The following is a 21834-nucleotide window of genomic DNA, read 5'->3' as shown; positions in this document are numbered from 1 at the left end:
TCCATTCGGCGCAGATTAGATCGAACGTCCAATATGCAGTTGTGGAAATCACTGCCAGATGACTACATCATTCGAACCACAGAGATATGGGAGGAGATATTTCCTTTGTCCAAACATAACCGATAACCACACCGTAAGTAAACATCATCCCAATATAATATTATGCCTTCCACGTTTCTATCTTTGTTAACCTCCTTTGTTAACCCTTTGAGAGCATCTTCGGTATTTTAGGGAAACCAAAGAGCGTGTCATTTCACCGCGTGGATCGATGAAGTCATGCCTGAGTACTACGGCCATAAAATAACTGAAGCCGAAACATGTCATGAGTACAAGCGAGAGAATGAGTACCACGAATGATCACCGGTACAACGACGCTCAAGGGGACAACTCCAAAGATGACCGCAATGTATTTTCAACGATTGTATCCCGATCTGAGTTTTGTTGTAATACATTGTTTCCTGAATTGAGCGATGGAATCGCACTACATTTTCGTTTCTTGCACCATTATGTTCTTTCTCTAGTTTTGTTTGTCGTTCTCATGTGCTACAATTTTACTTTGTTATTATGTTGTATTAACATTCGAGATATTTTTTCTTTACTTTGACATATCTTTTAATGACATTATTATATACGAAGCCAATTTAATACGAAGCTTAATTTAGTACTAAATGTAACATTAAACAATACTTCTTAAATCGAACCTCCATAATTTTTAACTTTGCTTTTAACTTTGGTAACATTTGGAACATATTTTCTATATTTTCTTTTAAGTTGTATATACAAAGCCAATTTAATTAAATATTACCTTAATTTAGTACTAAATATAACATTAAACAATATAACGTAAAACTAACCTAAATCTAACCATTTTCCTAACAGTAGTTAGCCAAACTAACCTAAACTGCCCTTACGGAGGGTGGCAGGGGGCCGCCTGCAAAATGGCCAGACCCCCTCCCCCTACGGGCGCGTCGGCCGGCCGTGCGAATTTTGCACTTACCCCCTTCCTGCCCTCCGTAAGGGCGGAAGGGGGCTTGGTGCAAAAATCCGCTCCCTGGGCCCTAACGGCCGTCTCGCCCGGGCCCCACGCCGTGCGCCACGTCAGTATCCCGCCCTCTAGGAGGGCGGCAGGAGGCTAGTCTTGTGATTTTTTGAAACGAAAAATTAAAATGGTAAATAATTTAATAAATAAAATTAAAAATTCCAAAATTTCGTTCTGGGCGTGAAATGGATGGTACTGAACGGGCCTGGGCCGCTCTCTGTACGTGGGCCGTTTCCCTTTTTTTTCGGCTTTCTGGGCCGCTTGGCCGGATTCGCGTGTTTCCGACGGACCGACGCCTACGCTCCGTTCCAGAATTGCCCGTCCGCGGGTCGGCGGGTGTGCTGTGTCAGTGCACGATGGAATGAAACGGACGCTTGCCCGCTGCCAGTCCGCAGTCCGCACTCCGTCGTACGGTCGGCCGCTGTGGAATATGCGGCCATGTTCGGCTCATCTTAATTTACTCTTAATTTACTTTGGATTTTCTCATTTTTCACGTGCATACTTCGGCTAAACAGTATGTTTTTTAAAAATTTTCTATAAGAAGATTATTTTAAAAATTATATTAATCTATTTTATTTTTTATAATTAATAATGTACTTATTTATTACTATGTTTTCACGATGGATAACTAACACCCATCTCACTTCTCCCGAACGTGACCATCATTAGTTCAATATCGTCTATGAAATACCTTTACTTCATATAGTTCTTTTTATTTAATACCGTTCACTTATAAAGTTATATTTATCTTACTTAAAATTATAAAATTATGAATTATATACAACATTTATTTAGTAATAAATCAAATTATAACAAAATAATTATATAATTTTTAATAAGATAAATAGTTAAACATAGGTCAGAAGTTGACGTCGTCAAATAAAAAGAACGAATTACTCATGAATCAAGATTTTGGTTTCCTTATGAATTATGTGGATTTCCCCGTATTAATTCCTATACGGCTATACGCGAGCTAAACTCATTTATTTCGCAGAATCACGTAGTTAGCCTGTCACGGTATTTAATTTAAGCATACCTACCACAATCTTTCGATCAAACCCAGTGTCATTTTTCCCACTAATACGCACTGTTTGGTAGGATCGATCGGCGGTTTGTCGTTGTCAGCAAATACTAATACATATGCCAAAAAACTATAATGCGCCCTATTTACGTACGTACGTTTTCAGACAGCGACCCATCTTGTACTAATTCCCTGCAGTCGAAGGAAGGAAAGGATTTGAGGATGAGTAGGCGGCCAATCCACCATTTATCGCTTAATTGCGTTGCCTGCTTGTGGTCCCAGTTACTAATCCGCGAAGGCTGACAATCAGTGCGAGCCTGACAAACGGAGTAATTAACGCGGACGAGTTATGGAAGCACCGATTTTGGAGGCAGTCATGGCGAGTTATACTGCCAGCAGCATGGGCAACATGGATTAGGGTCAGGCGAAGTCACAACGGTAGACTGTGTGGAGTTTCGTCCATCTATTCCAAAGTATAAACGGACTAGATCTTGTGCTATAATATTCCGTACTACAGTATTTTACTGTAGTGCGCCGAGCTGACTTGAGCCTTCCGATTTGCATCTACTAGTGATAGATGTAACTGTCAAAGTTATAGTTGCTATAGTAACTTCAGCTGATCCGGATCCAGGCAACATCTATCCAACATAGCCCCTTTTTGGAAATTTGCTAGTACATCGTTCTTGGGACTGATTAGTACTCCATTCGTTTTAAAATATAATAATTATTATATTGTTTAGTAAAATTAAGAATAGGCTGAAAGATTTTCATTTAGCATGTTTATTCTTAATTTTTGTGTTTTGAATTGATTGGATTTACTGTCTAATCATATGATTGACAAGAATCATTGAAATAATTAGAACTGTGGGAATTAGTAAAAAAATTGCTTGCATTATGATATGAAATTTAAATGCTAGACATATTTATATTTTAGGTCAGAGGAGTATAGTAAAGGAATCTAAATAATAATTAAAGACCATTGATCATACGTACTATAACACAATAGCCTAGCAATAAATGTCGACCAACGTGTTCATGATTAGTATCGATCACTAGTAAAATCTAGTGACGATAGACTCATAGACATACTTTAATTGGGTACGTAGCTTTGTACTCTAAGGGTTATCGGTGTCAAATGATATATTTATAAATAAAAAATAATTTATAAATAAAACCTATGTATTAATATAAAAGATAAGTCTATAAAATAAACTGCCGTTAAAAAAATCGTCAAATCAATTTAAAATTTAAGGATAAAAATTTAAATTTATTCTATAAGTATAAGTATGAACGAAAAGATAATGTGACATGTAATGAATGGAGAAGTTTGAAAAAGGTCGGAAACAATAGCATGTCTGTGGCAACGATATTTGGTTGGTGGAGAAGCAATTAACGATATTTATTAATTTAACTATTAATGGCTACAAGTGTAATACGATATATATCGAATATAGAAAAAGAAATCAAATTCATTAGAATCTAAAACAATAGAAAATAGTAACTTTTTACGGAAATGGTGCTCGGTCGGTCAGGAATTTATTCACCCTGCAAAGGATCTGCATTGATAGGTTGGATTATAAAGTAGGACGGTAGGACCTAAAATGAACAACGATGAAGTTATGAAGAACTAAGGCGATGGTGTAATCTCGTTGTTCATTGGCAACACAATTAACTTTATAAATACTATCCGCAGCCATTTCTGGACTAACATACCATCACAAAATGTGAAAAACTATTATACTTAGTAGTTACTTACCATTGCTAAAGTAATAATTGCTAATTCCCTAGAAAAAGCTAATTCCATCACATGTTCCATATTAAATCTCCGTTACAAACACCTTTTTATTCACACCAACCAACCGATTGAGGCCATGAGGGGTAAGATTAGTGGGTTCATATGGATCTGTCATTGTGTACAAGTGGTCGACATGTTTAATGTTAATGTCAACCATGGTTAATATGCTGGGTATTGCAGCGAAGTAAATGAACACATCCAACATCAAAGGAGGTGGTCCTCTTCGACCAGCGCTGCAGATGTGATCCCTGAAACAAGAAAAACCTGTAAGAATTGATAAAGCACCGTTGCTGGGCGCCTTTTCTGTCCATTTGATCCAAACCCTTGTTGGAGAGCCCTTCCTCGTCGATTTTTTTATTTTTTAAACCTTTTTATTAAGTATTTTTATTACTAAACATCAAAAAAAAATATTTTCACTATATGAACCTTTTGGCCACACCACCAACAATGGTGTGGCAAAATAACACTCTCACGCAGAGTTTTTGTGTGGCAGTTTTACCACGTCAATCGTGTTGTGTGGCAGATCTTGCTATGCCATTGTTAGTGGTGTGGTCAAAAAGTTCATACGGTGAAAATATTTTCATCCAATGTTTAGTAATAAAATTACTTGATACCGACACCTATGATATCTCCTAGATGTTGGTTTTTTTAAGTGGCGCCTGCAACGACTAAGCTGAGCCAAGCCACTAATCTACTTGGCAGCTACATAAACCTATCCTCACTTCTCTCCTCTCTTCTCACTCTTTGCCTGCCAGCGTCCCTCCTCTCTCACCATAGGGACATCGCCATCCCTTCTCCTCCCACTACTGACATCTCTCCTCCTCCTCGCTCGCCATAGGGTCGTTGGCGTCACTACTCGTTCCTCCTCTCCCCTCCGCATCCTCCTGGTGGGTTGGCCGGTGGATTTGGCGGCGTTTGAAGATCGAGGGCCACATGACCTAGCCACTTGGACCTCACCTTTGCGGCTGCACCCTCACCTCATCGTTGCCTACAGGTCATTGTTGGTAGGGGTGAGCAGAAAAAACTGAAACCAAAAAACTGAACCAAACTATCTGCAATTGAAATTGAACTAATCGAAACTTATTTTTTCTGTCACCATTTGGGAATTATTGAAATAATTTTGTTTAATTTGGTTATAGTTATTGATAACCCGAATAACCAAAAATACTGAACTAATATAAACAACACATCAAAGTCCAGTAGCCCACAAAGTCCATCAAATTATACAACTATGATGTTGTGGTTAGAGATATATATTTGTGTCATCTTTGGTTACTGAGGTCGTGTTCGTTTGAGCGCCGGTAAGTTAACTTACACCGACACGGAAAACGTAGTAATATATTAGCACATGATTAATTCATTATTAATTATTAAAAAATATAAAATAGATTAATATGATTTTAAAGCAACTTTCCTATAGGAAATTTTTACAAAAAATACACCGTATAGTAGTTTGGAAAGCGTGCGCGCAGAAAACGAGAGAGATAAGTTAACTAAGAGAGGGGCCGAACGTGGCCTAAACCATCACAAAAGACATAAAAGAGGGATGGTGTTGTCTATTTTTTTTAATCTCTATTGGTTTGTGTTGCAATCTTTATCTGTCAAATTTTAGTCACGATCGAAACCGAACTGGATTGCTCGGCCCTGACTTTTCTCAAAACTAATTTTGATCCTGACACTCCCCGATAACCAAATTTTTCCTATAAAAGAACTAGTCAAAACCGAGATAACCAAACTAACCGAATGCCCACCACTAATTGTTGGTCTCCTACCCTCCATGAGCTTGAGACAACTAGATCTAACCGCAATGAGGTTGGGGGTAGCTAGATCTTGTTGCCACGAGCTCCGTGACGGCCAGATCTAGCTGTGGGGAAGAGGGGGAGGGGGGAACGGATGGAGGCAAGTGCTATGACAAGCTCTGTGGTGACACGAGTGGCTAGATTCGGGTTGGGGTTGTTTTGTGTTCTGGGATGTTCTGGACATTTTGTTCTTTGATATTGGGATGTGGGATGCTTTAGGAATGAACGGGAGCTACTCAATCAATTTGAACCAATGCATCGAACCGAATTTTTTATTCGTGGAATATCACACGTGTGTGCTTAAACTAGAACTTCTTTTCATAGGTGTCTTTATTTTGGTGCCTGTTGGGAATCCAGTATCTACGTGGGAATCCTAACCGATATCCATTAAAATTTATGTAACAAACTAATAATGATATAATGGTAGTAACTTCTTTTAAGCAAATTACGATTTGTTACGTGACATGTTGACTTAGTACAACTGTTTTAATGTAGAGGACGTTTTAGTCTATTTTCTAAAAGGAAGAAAAAAACGCATTGGTAATAAATGGTCAATTACCTGTCAAATAAATTCTCATGAGGCCATATCGCTTGCTTAGCAGGGAAGGCTCGAGCCATATCTTGCCTGTTTCTCATGAGGCAATTCAAATCCAATTGGCGAAGGCCCTAACAATAAATGGAGTAGTGTAACAGATACCTGTAACCCATCTGCTAGCCAGCTCCTGCTGCCTATCCATCACCCAAGCCCAAACCAACTTCCCCTCCCTCGCAAGCTAGCACCCAGACTCTTTACCCTCCTCCACCTCCCTGTGGGCAGTCGGCGTCATACGATCTATCTCAAGCCGATCGACGTGTTAACTGTCCCATGTTTAATTTCTGGACGATGCTACAACTGCCACTCCGAGCGTTCATTTTCTGTTTTTAGAAAAGAAAAAGGCACTAACGACTCCTTAAAATTCGTTTAATCATAAAGATTCACACGAAATTCCTTCATATTTAGGGGACCTGAATGCCTTTTTTTTAAGAAATTTTACTCTCATCCTTCCTGTTGTACCAAATCGTTTCTGATAGTTGAATCCAACTATACACGTCCTACTTAGCTAGATACAATGGTGTGAGAAACGATTTGGTATCTCGAGATATCGGTATCTTGAGGCAGATAGGAGTAAAATTCTTTTTTAAGACAAAAAAATGGATGGAAGGAAACCAACAGACCGGCCGATGTCGTAACTAACTTCTCTGTATGATTAATCATTTAATCATCATCACATATATACAGTAACACAGACATGCTGATGATCGAATATTCAGACAGTTTTTTAGGTGGTGCAATGGCGGTGTTAAATTCCATCTCGTACAAACATTAGGTCAAAAAAAAAAGAAGTGAAATTATATTACTCCGGACAAGTGGAGAGAGCACATGGTCTAAAGTCAAGAGTGGCATACGCGCCATTGCATGGTCCAGCCGTCCAGCCATCAAGCCGACACGCCATTAAGACCACCCCTTCTCCTACCGGCTACCATCCCCACACCTCACTACCACCTCCATCAATGCGATCCATATGCTCTCCTTAAAACCCCCGCGCACTTCACCTCCCCCCTCCACCTCCGCCGCCGCCGCCGCCGCCGTCGTCAGTGGCCACCACCATCTCGAGAACGCACGCCCGCCCGGCCGCCGCCACGCCGCTTAGCTTGGAGGAGGGAGGGGTGTTGAGATCGAGGATGGTGTTCTTCTGTTTCCTGGTGGACCAGCGGCGGAAGGTGCGGAGCAGCAAGCCGGCGGCGGGGATCTGCTCGCGGTGCGGCGGGTGCGCGAGCGTGGCGGACATGGAGACGGCCACCCGCGTCTGCTACCTGCTCACCGTGCACAGGGCCACGTGGCGCGCCATCATCTGCACCTTCTGCGGCGCCATGCTCAAGTCGTACCGCCACTACAGGCTCTACTAGCTTAGCCAGCTGCTCCACCACCGCCGCCGCCGCCAGGAGGAGGAGGAGGCCGCCGCTGGCGACCTATTCCGCCGGCGCGCGCGGCGCCCTCGCGAGGTGTGTAGCGCGATCGATGTGCTTCCTGTTGCGTTGGTTAATTAATTACTATTGGAGTATTAATCGATTAATTAATTGTTGGCTTTGTTGATTCGTGCAAACGCTTTGCGTGCATGCATGCAGCAGCTTGTGATTTGGCATGCATCATCATATATTCATCTTGCATGTGGATGTATATGTACATATATGCTGAATGGAAGAAGAGTTTTATGCCGATCTGATTGGCCGGCGTACATGATCTTTTACTCTTTTATCTTACTATCTTAACTAAATTGCGTTATCTCATGGAGAAAGGCAAGGTAAAAATTCTGATATTTGAAGAGTTTTTCCTGACTGCTGATCACACGTGACACGTTTCTTGTCCCTCCTTGATCCGTTATATCATGGCTTGAACGTGATGCCGCAGTCCTCACACCACTGAGACCGGCTGATCACGAGATATTTGAAAAATAAATAAAGACCTCTTTTCTCTTTACCTCTGGCTAAAGCACACAGCGTTTAAATTCTTTGCCCGACCACCCGTTGGTAGCATTAACTGTGCCATGCGAGAGGATAATTGGATGTGGACCACTTTGGCTTAAATTTCATTGGCCCACTGCACACAAACATGCAGCGACCACTCCTGATCTCCAGCTGGTTTCTCTGTTTTTTTATTAATATTTAAATTTCACTGAACGGTGAGAAAATTTACAGGTAAACAGATGATTAAGGGGGAGAAATGAGCAGAAAGATCGAGCACCCTATCTTTTCATTTCTGCTTATAAGTTAAAATTTAAAATTTTAATCTTAAATTTAAAGTTAATTTTAGATAATTTTAGAGTTTTTTTACATAAGTTTATTTTTGAGTCTCGACTTATTAATCATTGAGAAAACATATATAAAAGTTTAATTCAAAAATTGGTTTTTATTTGTAAATATGTTGTTTGTTTTTTCTATAGAAAACCAAACAATCACCCTCAAGTGTGCGTGCTAGCTCTGCTCCTGGCCTCGAGCTAGTTTATTTCTGCTAAATACTGGTCACGGCAATTTACAGCTGGCATCAGGTGGCATGCTTGAGCTGTGATAGAAAAAAAAGGACAAGAAACGAATATGCAACGGGAATAAACCGGAAATTAAATGAGTTGGCGACGGAAGTGTAGTCCAATTTTTTCTCAGTACGTTTATAAGAGGTGTACTTGTGCACTTCCCCTGTACTCAATTTCAACGCCGTTTATTCAATGGGAACAGTTCAGACTTCATACTTCCGTAGTACTTTGCCTTCACTAGAAGTCACCGTCCTTGCGCTTGACAGCCTTGTACCGTTTCGCCGGAGATCCGTGACCCTGGAGAGAGGCTTCGTGAGGCTGATGGGCCGAGACGGCCTCGTTTTTGTTGGGTTGGTGGGTGGTGGAAGTTGGGTAAGCCGCGCCGTTGCCGTTGCCGTTGCCACCGCCTGGGGTCTCTCGGACTCTCGGCTATGCTGGGTGGGGTTTCGTGTGAGATGGGCCAAAAAAGACGGCAATTCTGGCCCACGATCTTACGCGCGAGCCGCTGCAGCGCCTCGTGCGACGAACCGCCCGGCCCCACGGCCTCCCTGCACGCGGCCCTCGCCTCCGCGGCCTTCTCTCTCGCCTTCCTCCCCTCCGAATCCGACGACAACGACCCGCCGCCCGACATCAGACGCCTCACCGCGCGCTCCACCTCCGCCGCCTCGACGAAGGGGAGCCCGGACTTCTTTGCTATGGCCAGCTCGACCGCCACGCCCATGGAGGCCACGAGCTCGAACGCGTTGACACGCTCGCCGTAGAGCGGCCACGGCGCCATCGGCACGCCGAACCACAGGCTCTCCAGCACCGAGTTCCAGCCGCAGTGCGTCACGAAGCCGGCCACGGCGGAGTGACTGAGGATGTCCTTCTGCGGCGCCCACCGCGGCCACACCATCCCCCTCCCCGCGGTGGCCTCCAGGAACCCCTCCGGGAGTAGCTCCCCCAGGTTCGCGTCCGTCGGGTGGTACTGCATCTCGCCGCCAGCGGGCCGGCCGCGCAGGACCCAGAGGAAGCGGTGGCCGCAGCGCTCGAGGCCCTCGGCGACCTCACTCACCTGCGCCGCTTCGAGGTAGCCGCCGCTCCCAAAGCAGAGAAACACCACCGACACCGGTGGCTGCGCGTCCAGCCACCGTACGCACCCGTGCGGCTGATCCGGCGGTGGGCTGTCGAACCAGATCACCGGACCGATGGCGTGGATCGCCGGATCGGGGCGGGCGGCGGCGATAGCGGCGAGAACCGCACCCTCGAGCTCGACGGAGGAGTTCACGATGATGCCCTTGGTCTCCAAGAAGCGGCGCCCGTGGTACTCGAACCAGTCGTAGTTCACCGGCTTGTTCACGAGGCACACCGGCATGTGAGACGGCGGCACCGGCTGTAAAACAATATACATCTTATCTTTCTAGTTAGTTCTGTAATGGCTAGATAATAGGGTAGTTGAGATGGATAATATCCGACGTAAACAAACTTGTTCTTATCTTTGTAAAAGCCACGTCAAGGGCTGTCTTGACAATATAAATACAACTATGCGGCCTCCTCCGGGAGGTGAGAACGCTTCCAACTTTACATGGTATCAGAGCCTTCCTCTTCTACCCGACAAAAACCCTAGATCATTTTCTCGCTATGGCGAGTTCCTCTTCTGCACCTGCGCCGGCTGCACTTGGTCCTCCGGTGACTGAGAAGCTCACCGGGGACAACTCCCTGCGCTCCGCGGAGCGCTGCTCACCGACTACCTCGACGGCACGGCTGTGGAGCCGGACAAGACGAGGACGACCGTCGACAAGAACGACAAGGAGATCGTCACCAAGAACCCGGACTACGCAAAGTGGATGGCTCAGGACCAACAGGTCCTTGCCTATCTGCTAAATTCGTTGTCCAAGGACGTTCTGCAACAAGTGGCGACCCTCGACACATCGGCGCAAGTTTGGGCTGCCCTCACCAACATGTATGCATCCCAATCTCGCGCACGCATCACCAACCTCAGGATCAGCCTCGCCAATACCAGGAAGGGATCCATGACCACTGCAGCCTACTTCTCCAAGATGAAGGGACTGGCTGACGATCTTGCTTCAGCTGGCAAGCCCCTGGATGACGAAGAAGTGGTGTCGTACATCCTCGCGGGCCTCGACATCGACTATAATCCTCTGGTTTCTACCGTGGTAGGTCGATCTGATCCAATCTCCTTGAGTGATTTATACTCTCAGATGGTTAGCTACGACAACCGGATGGATCATCTCCAAGAGGGCGGACAAATCCAATCTTCTGCCAACGCTGCCTCACGCGGACGTGGCAATAGCAACGGCAACAACTTCCGTGGTCGCGGTGGCGGCGACAATGGAGGCCGTGGCCGTGGAAATGGAAATGGCGGACGCGGTGGAGGCCCACAAGGACCACGCCCGATCTGTCAGATGTGTGGCAAACCTAGCCACACGGTGCTCAAGTGCTGGCATAGGTTTGATCAAAACTACCAGCCCGAAGAAAAGGTTGCAGCAGCGGCGACAAACTCTGTCTATGGCAGTGATACCAATTGGTATGTCGACTGTGGTGCCACTGACCATATCACCGGGGAGCTAGACAAGCTCTCTGTTCGTGAGAAGTACAATGGACAGGAGCAAGTCCATGCAGCCAAGGGCACAGGTATGAACATTAGTCATATCGGTCATTCAGTAATTTCAACCCCAAACAAAGATTTACATCTGAAAAATATACTTTATGTTCCCTCCGCAAACAAAAATCTTGTTTCGGCAAGTCGCTTGGCGTTTGATAACAATGCATTCGTTGAAATTTACCCCACATTCTTTAATATCAAGGATCAGGCAACGAGGAAGCTGCTTCTTCACGGCAGAAGTAACGGACGGCTTTACCCTTTGGCTCCAGCATGCAGTAGTCCAAGTCTTGGTGTCAATAAAAATGCCTTAAGCATTGTCAAGCCATCTTCGACTAGGTGGCATTATCGTTTAGGTCATCCAGCTTTTCAGATTGTTAGTCGAGTCATTAAAAGTTTTCAGCTTCCTTGTTCTAGTGAGTCCAATAATGTTGAACACATTTGTGATTCATGTCAAAGGGCCAAGAGCCATCAATTGCCATACCCTAAATCTTTGAGTTCATCCACTGTTCCGTTTGCTCTTGTATTTTCTGATGTTTGGGGCCGGGCTCCCACTTCTGTTGGGCGACATGATTACTATGTTAGCTTCATAGACGATTTCAGCAAATACACATGGATCTATCTCCTCAAAAAGAAATCTGATGTTTTTCAAGCCTTCCTAAACTTCCAACAATACGTTGAACGACAGTTCAACACCAAAATTCTCACTATGCAGACCGATTGGGGAGGCGAATATGAAAAATTAAACTCCTTCCAGAAGATAGGCATAGTGCATCATGTCTCTTGCCCTCACGCGCATCAGCAAAACGGCTCGGCTGAACGTAAGCATCGTGACATAGTTGAGAAAGGACTTGCTCTCCTATCCCAAGCCTCGGTTCCTCTCAAATTTTGGGATGAAGCCTTTCTCACTGCCACATATCTCATTAACAGATTGCCAAGTTCTGCCATCTCCTTTAAAACGCCGTTTGAACAACTCTTTGCTGCCAGTCCTGAGTTTAATCACTTGCGCGTGTTCGGGTGTGCCTGCTGGCCCAATCTCCGACCATATAATCATCGCAAGCTCTCCTTTAGATCCGTCCGGTGTGCTTTCCTTGGCTATAGCCCCCTCCACAAAGGATACAAATGCCTGGAGATATCCACTGGCCGAGTATATATCTCTCGGGATGTTACCTTTGATGAGACCGTTTTTCCGTTTGCCTCCATTCATCCCAACGCCGGCGCCCGTCTCCAGCGAGAGATTTCTCTCTTGCCTTCTCATTTGCTGCCGTCCATGCATCACGGGGGAGAAATTACTAATGATCATATGCTAACATGTTCTACTAATCCTACTTGTGGTGACCAAGCAACAGTAACACAGATCACTGGCGAAAATTTGTTGCAAAACGGTGAAAATTCAAGCCAAAATGGTGAAGAACTGCTGCATGGCTCACATGAAATTGTGCCAACCGGAGGCGAGCTCGCTAGCAGCAGCACTGAATCCGAGACCAATCAAACATTAGTGTCAGATTGTTCAGGATCCCAAGGGGGGCAGAGCAGCCATGCAACCAATGCCATGCAGCAGCGAGCAGCAGCGAGCATGCAGGCAGCCATGCAGCCAATAGCAATGCAACAGCAAGCAACAGTGACCATGCAGCAAGCAGCAGCAATCATTCCAGTGCAGCCTCACCTACAGGATCTTCTGCGGCAGCCTCACATGGTGCAGGATCTTCTGCGCAGTCTGCTTCAGCACAAGCAGAGCCAGTCAGGCCTCCTACTCGTTTGCAAAGTGGCATAACTAAACCAAAGTTAAATGTTGATGGAACTATTAAGTATTCCTTGGCTTGTTCTACAGGTGAACCAGCAGATGTGCAGGAAGCATTGGGGGACTCACGCTGGAAGCAAGCAATGGATAAGGAGTACAACGCTCTTGTAAGAAATAATATCTGGCATTTGGTGAAAGCACCACAAGGTAAAAAATTAATTGATTGCAAATGGGTATATAAAATCAAAAGAAAAGCATATGGTTCCATAAACAGATATAAAGCAAGGTTGGTAGCCAAGGGCTTTAGACAAAGGTATGGTATAGACTACGAGGACACTTTTAGTCCAGTAGTCAAAATTGCAGCAGTTAGACTTGTTCTTGGTATTCTGTCTCTAGAGGATGGTCACTAAGACAATTAGATGTTCAAAATGCCTTTTTGCATGGTATTCTAGAAGAAGAGGTTTATATGAAACAACCACTAGGGTATGAAGGTAAATCAACCTTAGTATGCAAACTTGATAAGGCTATCTATGGTTTGAAACAAGCGCCTAGAGCATGGTATTCTAGGCTGAGTCATAAGTTATTTGAACTAGGCTTTATCGCATCGAAGGGTGATACTTCCCTTTTTATTTATAATAAAAATGGAATGACCATGTACATGTTAATTTATGTGGATGAGATCATTGTCACAAGTTCCTCTAGTGATGAAGTCACAACTTTACTCAAGAATCTAAGGTCCGACTTTGCTTTAAAGGACTTAGGTGAGCTACATTATTTCTTGGGTATAGAGGTGAAGAAAGTATCTGATGGTATACTGTTGAATCAAGCAAAATATGCTTTAGACTTGCTAACCAAGGTTGGCATGAAAGAATGCAAATCAGTTACCACGCCGCTAGCTGTGACAGAGAAGTTGATGGCACATAAAGGAGAACCTCTCGGTACTGAGGATAGTATCAGGTACAGAAGTATTGTAGGAGGACTACAATACTTAACACTCATCAGACCGGATTTGGCTTTTGCTGTTAATAAGGTATGTCAATACCTTCATGCCCCTACTTCAGAACATTGGTCAGCTGTAAAACGTATATTAAGATGTATCAAAGGAACTGTTGGTGTTGGTTTACACTTTAAGAAATCTAATTCTACTCTAGTCAGTGCTTTCTCTGATGCCGACTGGGCAGATAGTCTAGATGACAGAAGATCTACAGGAGGTTTCGTAATTTACTTTGGACCTAATATTGTGTCATGGAGTGCTAGGAAACAACCAACGGTATCCAGGTCTAGTACCGAAGCAGAATATAAAGCTATGGCCAATGCTACTGCTGAATTAATTTGGGTTCAGTCAATTCTTGAAGAATTGGGAGTTAAAATTACTCAATCACCTGTACTGTGGTGTGATAACTTAGGAGCAACATATTTATCCGCCAATCCGGTCTTTCATGCACGGACAAAACACATTGAGATTGATTATCATTTTGTAAGAGAGAGAGTTGCAAATAAGATGCTTGATGTCAGGTTTATTGGTTCAAAAGATCAGATAGCAGATGGGTTTACAAAAGCCTTGTCTACACAGAGTCTTAGACAGTTCATATACAATCTTAACTTGTCCAAGTTATGATTGAGGGGGAGTGTAAAACAATATACATCTTATCTTCTAGTTAGTTCTGTAATGGCTAGATAATAGGGTAGTTGAGATGGATAATATCCGACGTAAACAAACTTGTTCTTATCTTTGTAAAAGCCACATCAAGGGCTGTTCTTGACAATATAAATACAACTATGCGGCCTCCTCCGGAAGGTGAGAACGCTTCCAACTTTACACCGGCGGCAGCCCGGGAACGTCCACCGATCCCTCCATGCCCTCGAACCCATCAGCCAGGATCTCCCGGAGCTCCGGCAACCGCAACATGAGCGCGAGGAACGCGGCGGTGGATGCGAAGTACACGTACGCCGGCAGCGAGAGCTCGTGGGCCACGTCGAGCAGCGGCGTGAAGAAGAGGTCCACGACGACCGCGGCCACCGGGGACGTCAAGCCGGCGATGGCCACCTTGACGTGGGGCACGTGGAGCTGGACGTACCGCGACGTGAACTCCTCGTACGTCGCGCAATCGGCGGGGCGCTCGACGGCGGGGAGTCGCCAGAAGCGGATGTCATCTCCCGAAGCCGCCTCCCGGCGCAAGTGGCCCTCGACTTCCGACGCCAATGTTTCCGTCGGCGCGTGCAAGAGGAGAACGGTGAGCGAGACGGCGCCCCCGCCGCAGGCGAGCAGCCGCTTGCCTGCTTCCAACGCGGACATGAAGTGGCCGGGTCCCCAGGACGGGACGAGGACGATGGTTGTGCCAGCCATTGATGCACGGTTGCACAGAGTACACGGGGGAATCAATTTCTCTCGTTTCTTCTGATGTATGCTCAGCTGCTGATGTGTGGCCGCGTGCTCTTTCCCGATTGGTCACGGTTGTTGCTGGCGACATTCTTGTCTGTGCACGGCAAGTACACAGTTACTACCTTCTTGTTCTTGCTGGGTGGCTGACCTATGGTGCCCGGTTGGCTTTTCCGCTTTATTGTACGTCAGCGGAACGGCGCTTTCCTTGTACGTAGGTCTACTAATGGGTTGAGTGGAAATAGATTAAATGGGTTGGGTTTTAATTTGGATTGTCTTTGATTGAATGTAAATGGATTGTTACTTCAAATGGATTGGGTTGGGTTATAGAGACAGATGGATCGGTATGGACTGGATTTGATTAGGTGATTTTAGGTTTTAAATGGATTTAACCCGTGGAGGGCAAATGGATCATTTAATTGGGTAGCTAATAGATAAGAGAATAGACATACGTGGGACCCACATATAGAAAAAGATCAAAATTTGCACAAAGTTGCTCTTACACGTAATAAATCATTCCACCAAATTTCAATCAAATTTGATAAATTTTTATAGTGTGAACGCGGGTTTTAAAATTTTAGGTCCGAGTTTATACGTACCAAATGAATGCATCCATTCTACTGGAGTAGATTGGATCCATTTTAACTAAATGGTTTGGTGCTGGTTGGACTAAAAATAAAGTTGGATTGGATCCTAATGAAAAATAATTGGGATGGGTTAGTTTGGTAGACTAGCTAGTAAAGAGATGGATTAGAGTGAATTTGGATTGGATCGAAATCCATTGGCAGGCCTAGTTATACCAGGTCCATTGGACGCGTGGCCTCGTGCGTGTCAATATTGCGACCGACGTACCGTTGTTTGGTTGGTTGTATATGCAAATGTTATATACAAAGATTTTATTTGGTTAAATGCCTTATATCTATATTTAGTTACCTTCTCATTTATATGGTGACATTTTCTGTGGATAAATATAATGGATTGGATATACTACATCAATAATCATACTACTCAATTATATATACACATTGGGAAAAATATAAAAAAGAAAATCCCTTCTCCACCGTCGGTAGCCACCAGCATAAAATTATGTATCGGAAATTATGTATCGGTACAGTTTATAATACAAGTATAAATACAAACAATGAATTTAAAAAACAAGAAATGTAAAATGAGGATCGACATAGAAAATCTGAAATTCTAATAAAAATAAAAATAATCGATATCAAGATAAGAACCTATCTATATATGTGCGAACCAATGTGTTAGTTTTTAAATAATTGTTTAGGTCACATGAACAAATGGGTAGATATCCGACCATTAAAAAACTTTTCCGACGACAAGTTCAGGTAAATAGAAACGACGCGAGGCGCGGGACCGAAGAAGAGGCCTTGCAAATTGCAATGCTGGAGCAAGGCGCCAGGCCCATTGTCTGCTTGCCTCTCCAGTGCGCCAGCCAAGGGGAAGATCCGATGTAGGAATGACAACGGGTCGGGTTTGGTATGGGTAGAGTAATTATCCGCCCGCCAACTCGAAGGTCGTGGGTAGAATTTTTTACCCGTACCTATACCCGCTGATAAAATATGATACTCGTACCCATCGGGTACTGGACGGGTATCTGGTACCCGTCGGGTCTATCATTTCACATGTCAAAAGCACATCAAGATAATCATTTTAACATATACAACAAACTAAACATACCGCTCATAATACAATATTGCATCACACATAAAAAGTTCAACAAATACAACATATTGCTCATAATAAAATATTACAACAAATACAACAAACTAATCATAGCAATAATAATAGCACATAGCACATTATCTGATATTTAGACTCAACAATTCAATATTGCATCACATATCAAAAGTTCAAGACATAGGTCACATCAAATTTTTTTGCTAAAAGGGAGTATATCATAAATATTATTACATGACTAACATAATAAGGTTTTAGCCAAAATTCAATATGTGGGCTACGTTCGGGTACCCGACGGGTTACCCGCGGGTAGGGAAATACCCGTGCCCGTATCCGTAGCCGTGTTGATTCGGGTCGGGTACGGTACTACCCGCGGGTAAAAAATTATACCCATACCCGACCCCGTCAGGTACCCGGCGGGTACCCGGTACCCGTACCTGAATTGTCATCCCTAATCCGAAGATGAGTAGTATGGGACCCTTTTTTTTTGAGACGAAAGCCTCGAATCAGTAATTAACAGGACAATTATCATGTGCAAGCAATCCCTAAATCAACGGTGGAACATCATACTGCTACTCAATCACCATCTGATCAGGAAAAACCAGTTTTGCACACTTATGTGCAGCCTATTAAAAACTGATGAACATAAATGTATCTGAACTCGTCAAAACTCCTTTGGACCTCCTTTGGACCTATTGAGTGGCGGGAGGAGTAGCAAGGCGGAGCAGAGAGCCCGACGCCAATGGGAGGGAGGCGAGGAGCTCATGTTATTCACGCGTCACTAACCTGCACAAACACTTCAAATATATACAAACTTTGTAAACATAAACTTTCTATATACAACACTCCCTCCATATTTTTATGTATAACACTGTTGACTTTTAGAATTACGTTTGACCATTCGTCTTATTCAAAAATTATATCCAAATATGTAAAATTATAATGCATAATTAAAGTTTCTATAATAATAAATCATATTATAACAAAATAATTAATAATTATATAATTTTTTTTGAATAAGACGAATGGTCAAACGTGAACCTAAAAATCAACGGTGTCGTAAAAAAAATATGGAGGGAGTATATATATATATAGTGTATAATCTTTATAGACACATTTTTTTAGGATAATATTTTTATGTAGATATATTTTTTCTCTAGAGGTGTTTATATTTTAGGACATGGGGATTATATCTCTTAACCAGATGAAGTGCATGTCAACCAAGCTTATTTAAAGGTTGTCTATAGAAATAGGCTTAAATCTAGATTTGGGGAAGCCGTGGCTTGACTAACACGTGAGAATAACTTATCATCTTCATTTAGATATGGTGGGCTTAGCATAGGAAATTGGAGTAAGGCCGCGTTCGGCAAGGCTATAAGTTAACTTATCACCATCGTTTTCCACACGCACACTTCCTGAACTGTTAAACGGTATATTTTTTGCAAAAAAATCTATAGGAAAGTTGTTTTAAAAATTATATTAATCTATTTTATTTTTTTAATAATTAATAATCAATTAATTATATACTTATCTATTACTACGTTTTCCATATCGGGTAAGTTAACTTATATCCACCTCCACGGAATGTAGCCTAAATCTAGTCGTGAGTTGTAGCCCATCACTGCATCCTACCAATTCAACATGTTGTGTGGCTTGGCCCATGGACATGGAGATAGGGTTGGTTGATCACTATCCCAAGAGAGTAAATCTTTGGGCCTCGTTGATGAAGTTGGAGGCCACCCTCTAGAGTGGAGTGGCCCAATTCATGAAAATTCCTCGAGATTCCCAAAGGTGGTGAAAACTCAGTCGAGAAGCATATAGCAAATCGCACAGGAGGATGGCATAATCAATGCTATCAGTCATTTACTTGTGTTATCTTAGATTTCACAATCAATAGAGATGCCATCACGCCAAGGATCGAAATGAGCATAGCTTAGCTGGTTCGATTACCTGTGGTGGAACCTATCCACTTGGTTAAGTCCAAGATTTAACTCGTGTTCACTTTATAGATAATTATTGGTAGGTGATATACCGATTGACGGAAAGGTGTATATGATGGCTTTGTTAATATCAAGATGACTAAATTTCATATAACTGCTTGTTTTGGGCCCAAATGCCATACACATATGTCCGTGTAAGTTAAGCCCACATGTAACACATGAAGAGGGTAAAGTTGTTATTTTATGATATAATCAATTGTTTGCTATAATTATGGTTTTGTGAAATATCAATCTAAATTACAGCAAAGTGGCAGTTTTCATAAAGTAATATATTGCTGTTTTCTAAAATTTACCCTGGCAGTCCAACATGTAGGAGATGCTTGTAGCGGTAGGGTGGCGTGTATTTATAGGGATAAAAGTAAATATGATTATATAAGCATCTATATATGCTAACATTTGTTTCTAAAAATTGAGAGATCATAGGGCTAAGCGTGCAGGTGTACATACAAGAAGAGTAAGACGTCTGTAATTGCTTTGTAAAAAAATGGACGGTGATGAGAGATACATTCGATGATTTGATATTTTTTTTTACTAAATTGTTTAGGTTAATACTTGTAACAATGATATATAAAACCATATGATCAGGATGTCAAATAATCGAACTCTCAGGAGACTAAACCGGGGAAATAATGGTGGGTGACTAACCATTAATACCGAATTATCAGTTCCTCACAGTCACAGCTCCTCGTCCTCAAGCTACGGCCTCCTATGGCCTTCCAAAATCTCACGCACGAGACGTTGCAACGCCTCGTGCGACGACCCGCCCTCCTCCACGGCAGTCCTGCAGGCGGCTCTCATCTCCGCGGCCTTCTCCCTCGCCTTCCTCCCCTCCTCCGACCCGCCGCCCGGCATCAGCCTCCTCACCGCGCGCTCCACCTCCGCCGCCCCGACGAAGGATCTCACCGCGTCACCGTCCTTCGTCGTCGTCCCGATCATCTCGACCGCCACGCCCATACAGGCCACGAGCTCGAACGCGTTGAGGTGCTGCTCACCGTAGAGCGGCCACGGCGCCATCGGCACCCCAAACCACAGGCTCTCCAGCACCGAGTTCCAGCCGCAGTGCGTCACGAAGCCGGCCACGGCGGCGTGGCCGAGGATGTCCTTCTGCGGCGCCCACCTCGGCCACACCATCCCCCTCCCGGCGGTGGACTCGAGGAACCCCTCTGGGAGAAGCTCGCCCAGGTTCGCGTCCGTTGGGTACCGCACGTCGCCGGCGGGCGGGCCGCGCAGGACCCAGAGGAAGCGGTGGCCGCAGCGCTCGAGGCCCTCGGCGACCTCCCTCACCTGCGCCGCGTCGAGGAAGCCGATGCTCCCGAAGCAGAGGAACACCACGGACGCCGGTGGCTGCGCGTCCAGCCACCGCACGCACTCGTGCGGCTGATCCGGCGGCGGGCTGTCGAACCAGATCACCGGACCGATGGCGTGGATCGCCGGAGCGGGGCGACCGGCGGCTGCGGGCACGCAGCGGCCGTCGGCGATCGCGGCCAGAACCGCTCCCTCGAGCTCGACGGACGAGTTCACGATGATGCCCTTGGCCTCCATGAAGCGGCGGCCATAGTACTCGAACCAGTCGTAGTTCTTCACCGTCTTGTTCACGAGGCACACCGGTATGTGAGACGGCGGCACCGGCGGCAGCCCGGGCACGTTCACCGAGGCCTCCTTCCCCTCGAACCCAACAGTCAGGTACTCCCGGAGCTCCGGCAGCCGCAGCCGCAGCATGAGCACGAGGAACGCGGCGGTGGAGGCGAAGTACACGTACACCGGCAGCGAGAGCTCGTGGGCCACGTCGAGCAGGGGCGTGAAGAAGAGGTCCACGACGACCGCGGCCACCGGCGACGCCAACCCCTCGATGGCCGCCTTGACGTGGGGCGCGTGGAGCTCGACGTACCGGGACGTGAACTCCTCGGGCGCCACGCAGCCGGTGGGTCGCTCGACCGCGGGGAGCCGCCGGAAGCGCACGTCCATTAATCCAGAAGCCGCCTCCCGCCGCACGTGTCCCTCGACCTCCGCGGCCTTCGTCTCCGTCGGCGCCCGCATGATGAGCACGGTGAGGGAGACGGCGGCCCCGCCGCTGCCGAGCATCCGCTTGCCGGCTTCCAGCGCGGACATGAAGTGGCCGGATCCCCAGGCCGGGACGAGGACGATGGTTGAGCCAGCCATGGACGCGCACGTACAGACCAGAATAATTTGCTACCTGCTTGCACCGAAGCTCTCAGAGTCTCAGCATATAAAGAAAGCAGAGAAACTTTTTGGCAGTAACCGTGAACGATACGAGTGTCCGCCGTTTCATCGTCTCGTCCGATCATCTTTTTTCTCGTTTGGTCACTCATGCAAGACATGGCATGATCGTGCTCCTCCTCGATTCAGTCGACGACATTTCTATGCAGCATGCTGTCTTCGTCGTTCCAGAAATCCAGATCCCATCTTGTTTGCCACCGGGCACAACCACAGCCTCTCGATCGCGCGATGGTTTTGGCGTGCCAAATTCTTCATCCTCTAGACCTCGACGGCGGTCTTGGATATTCTACGGTGCAGATTTCAGCGGACTCAACTGAACGAATTATTGGGTTCCTATCGTTTCGCATTTTATAACTGCATTTTTGCCAACGAGAAATGGTGAAAACTTTTATAACGATTCAAAAGTAAAACCACAAAATAAACCATAATAAAATAACCCACCAAATAAAGTCT

At 45.0% G+C, this 21834-nt stretch overlaps 2 protein-coding genes and 1 non-coding gene across 3 annotated transcripts; 1 reads left to right on the top strand and 2 right to left on the bottom strand.

Moving 5' to 3' along the window:
* Window positions 1–8794: 8794 nt before the first annotated feature.
* On the bottom strand, window positions 8795–15504 carry LOC102719409 (anthocyanidin 3-O-glucosyltransferase 2-like). The gene is made up of 2 exons (XM_040526053.1): window positions 14888–15504; window positions 8795–10094 (listed from the first exon to the last, which is right to left on the bottom strand). The coding sequence occupies exons 1-2, from the start codon at window positions 15410–15412 to the stop codon at window positions 8967–8969; spliced, it is 1653 nt and encodes a 550-aa protein (XP_040381987.1). The 5' UTR covers window positions 15413–15504; the 3' UTR covers window positions 8795–8966.
* On the top strand, window positions 10801–10939 carry LOC121055070. Its single transcript, XR_005812289.1, has one exon. It is a non-coding gene; the product is annotated as a small nucleolar RNA Z247 (small nucleolar RNA).
* Window positions 15505–19510: 4006 nt separating the features above from the next.
* LOC107304559 (anthocyanidin 3-O-glucosyltransferase 2-like) lies at window positions 19511–21445 on the bottom strand. The gene has a single exon (XM_040526097.1). The coding sequence runs from the start codon at window positions 21301–21303 to the stop codon at window positions 19840–19842; it is 1464 nt and encodes a 487-aa protein (XP_040382031.1). The 5' UTR covers window positions 21304–21445; the 3' UTR covers window positions 19511–19839.
* Between the last annotated feature and the right edge of the window lie 389 nt (window positions 21446–21834).

This window comes from Oryza brachyantha, chromosome 7 (genome assembly GCF_000231095.2).
Source record: "Oryza brachyantha chromosome 7, ObraRS2, whole genome shotgun sequence".
NCBI classification, from domain to species: Eukaryota; Viridiplantae; Streptophyta; class Magnoliopsida; order Poales; family Poaceae; genus Oryza; species Oryza brachyantha.
Note: the sequence above shows the minus strand (reverse complement) of the source record. Positions and strands in the feature narration are given on the sequence as shown.

Bases quoted from the DNA above. Each gene is read 5' to 3' on its own strand.
- LOC102719409 (XM_040526053.1), bottom strand. From the start codon at position 15,412: ATGGCTGGCACAACCATCGTCCTCGTCCCGTCCTGGGGACCCGGCCAC. The intron at 10,095-14,887 runs GTGTAAAGTTGG...ATTGTTTTACAG, and splicing joins ACGTTCCCGGGCTGCCGCCG to CCGGTGCCGCCGTCTCACAT.
- LOC107304559 (XM_040526097.1), bottom strand. From the start codon at position 21,303: ATGGCTGGCTCAACCATCGTCCTCGTCCCGGCCTGGGGATCCGGCCAC.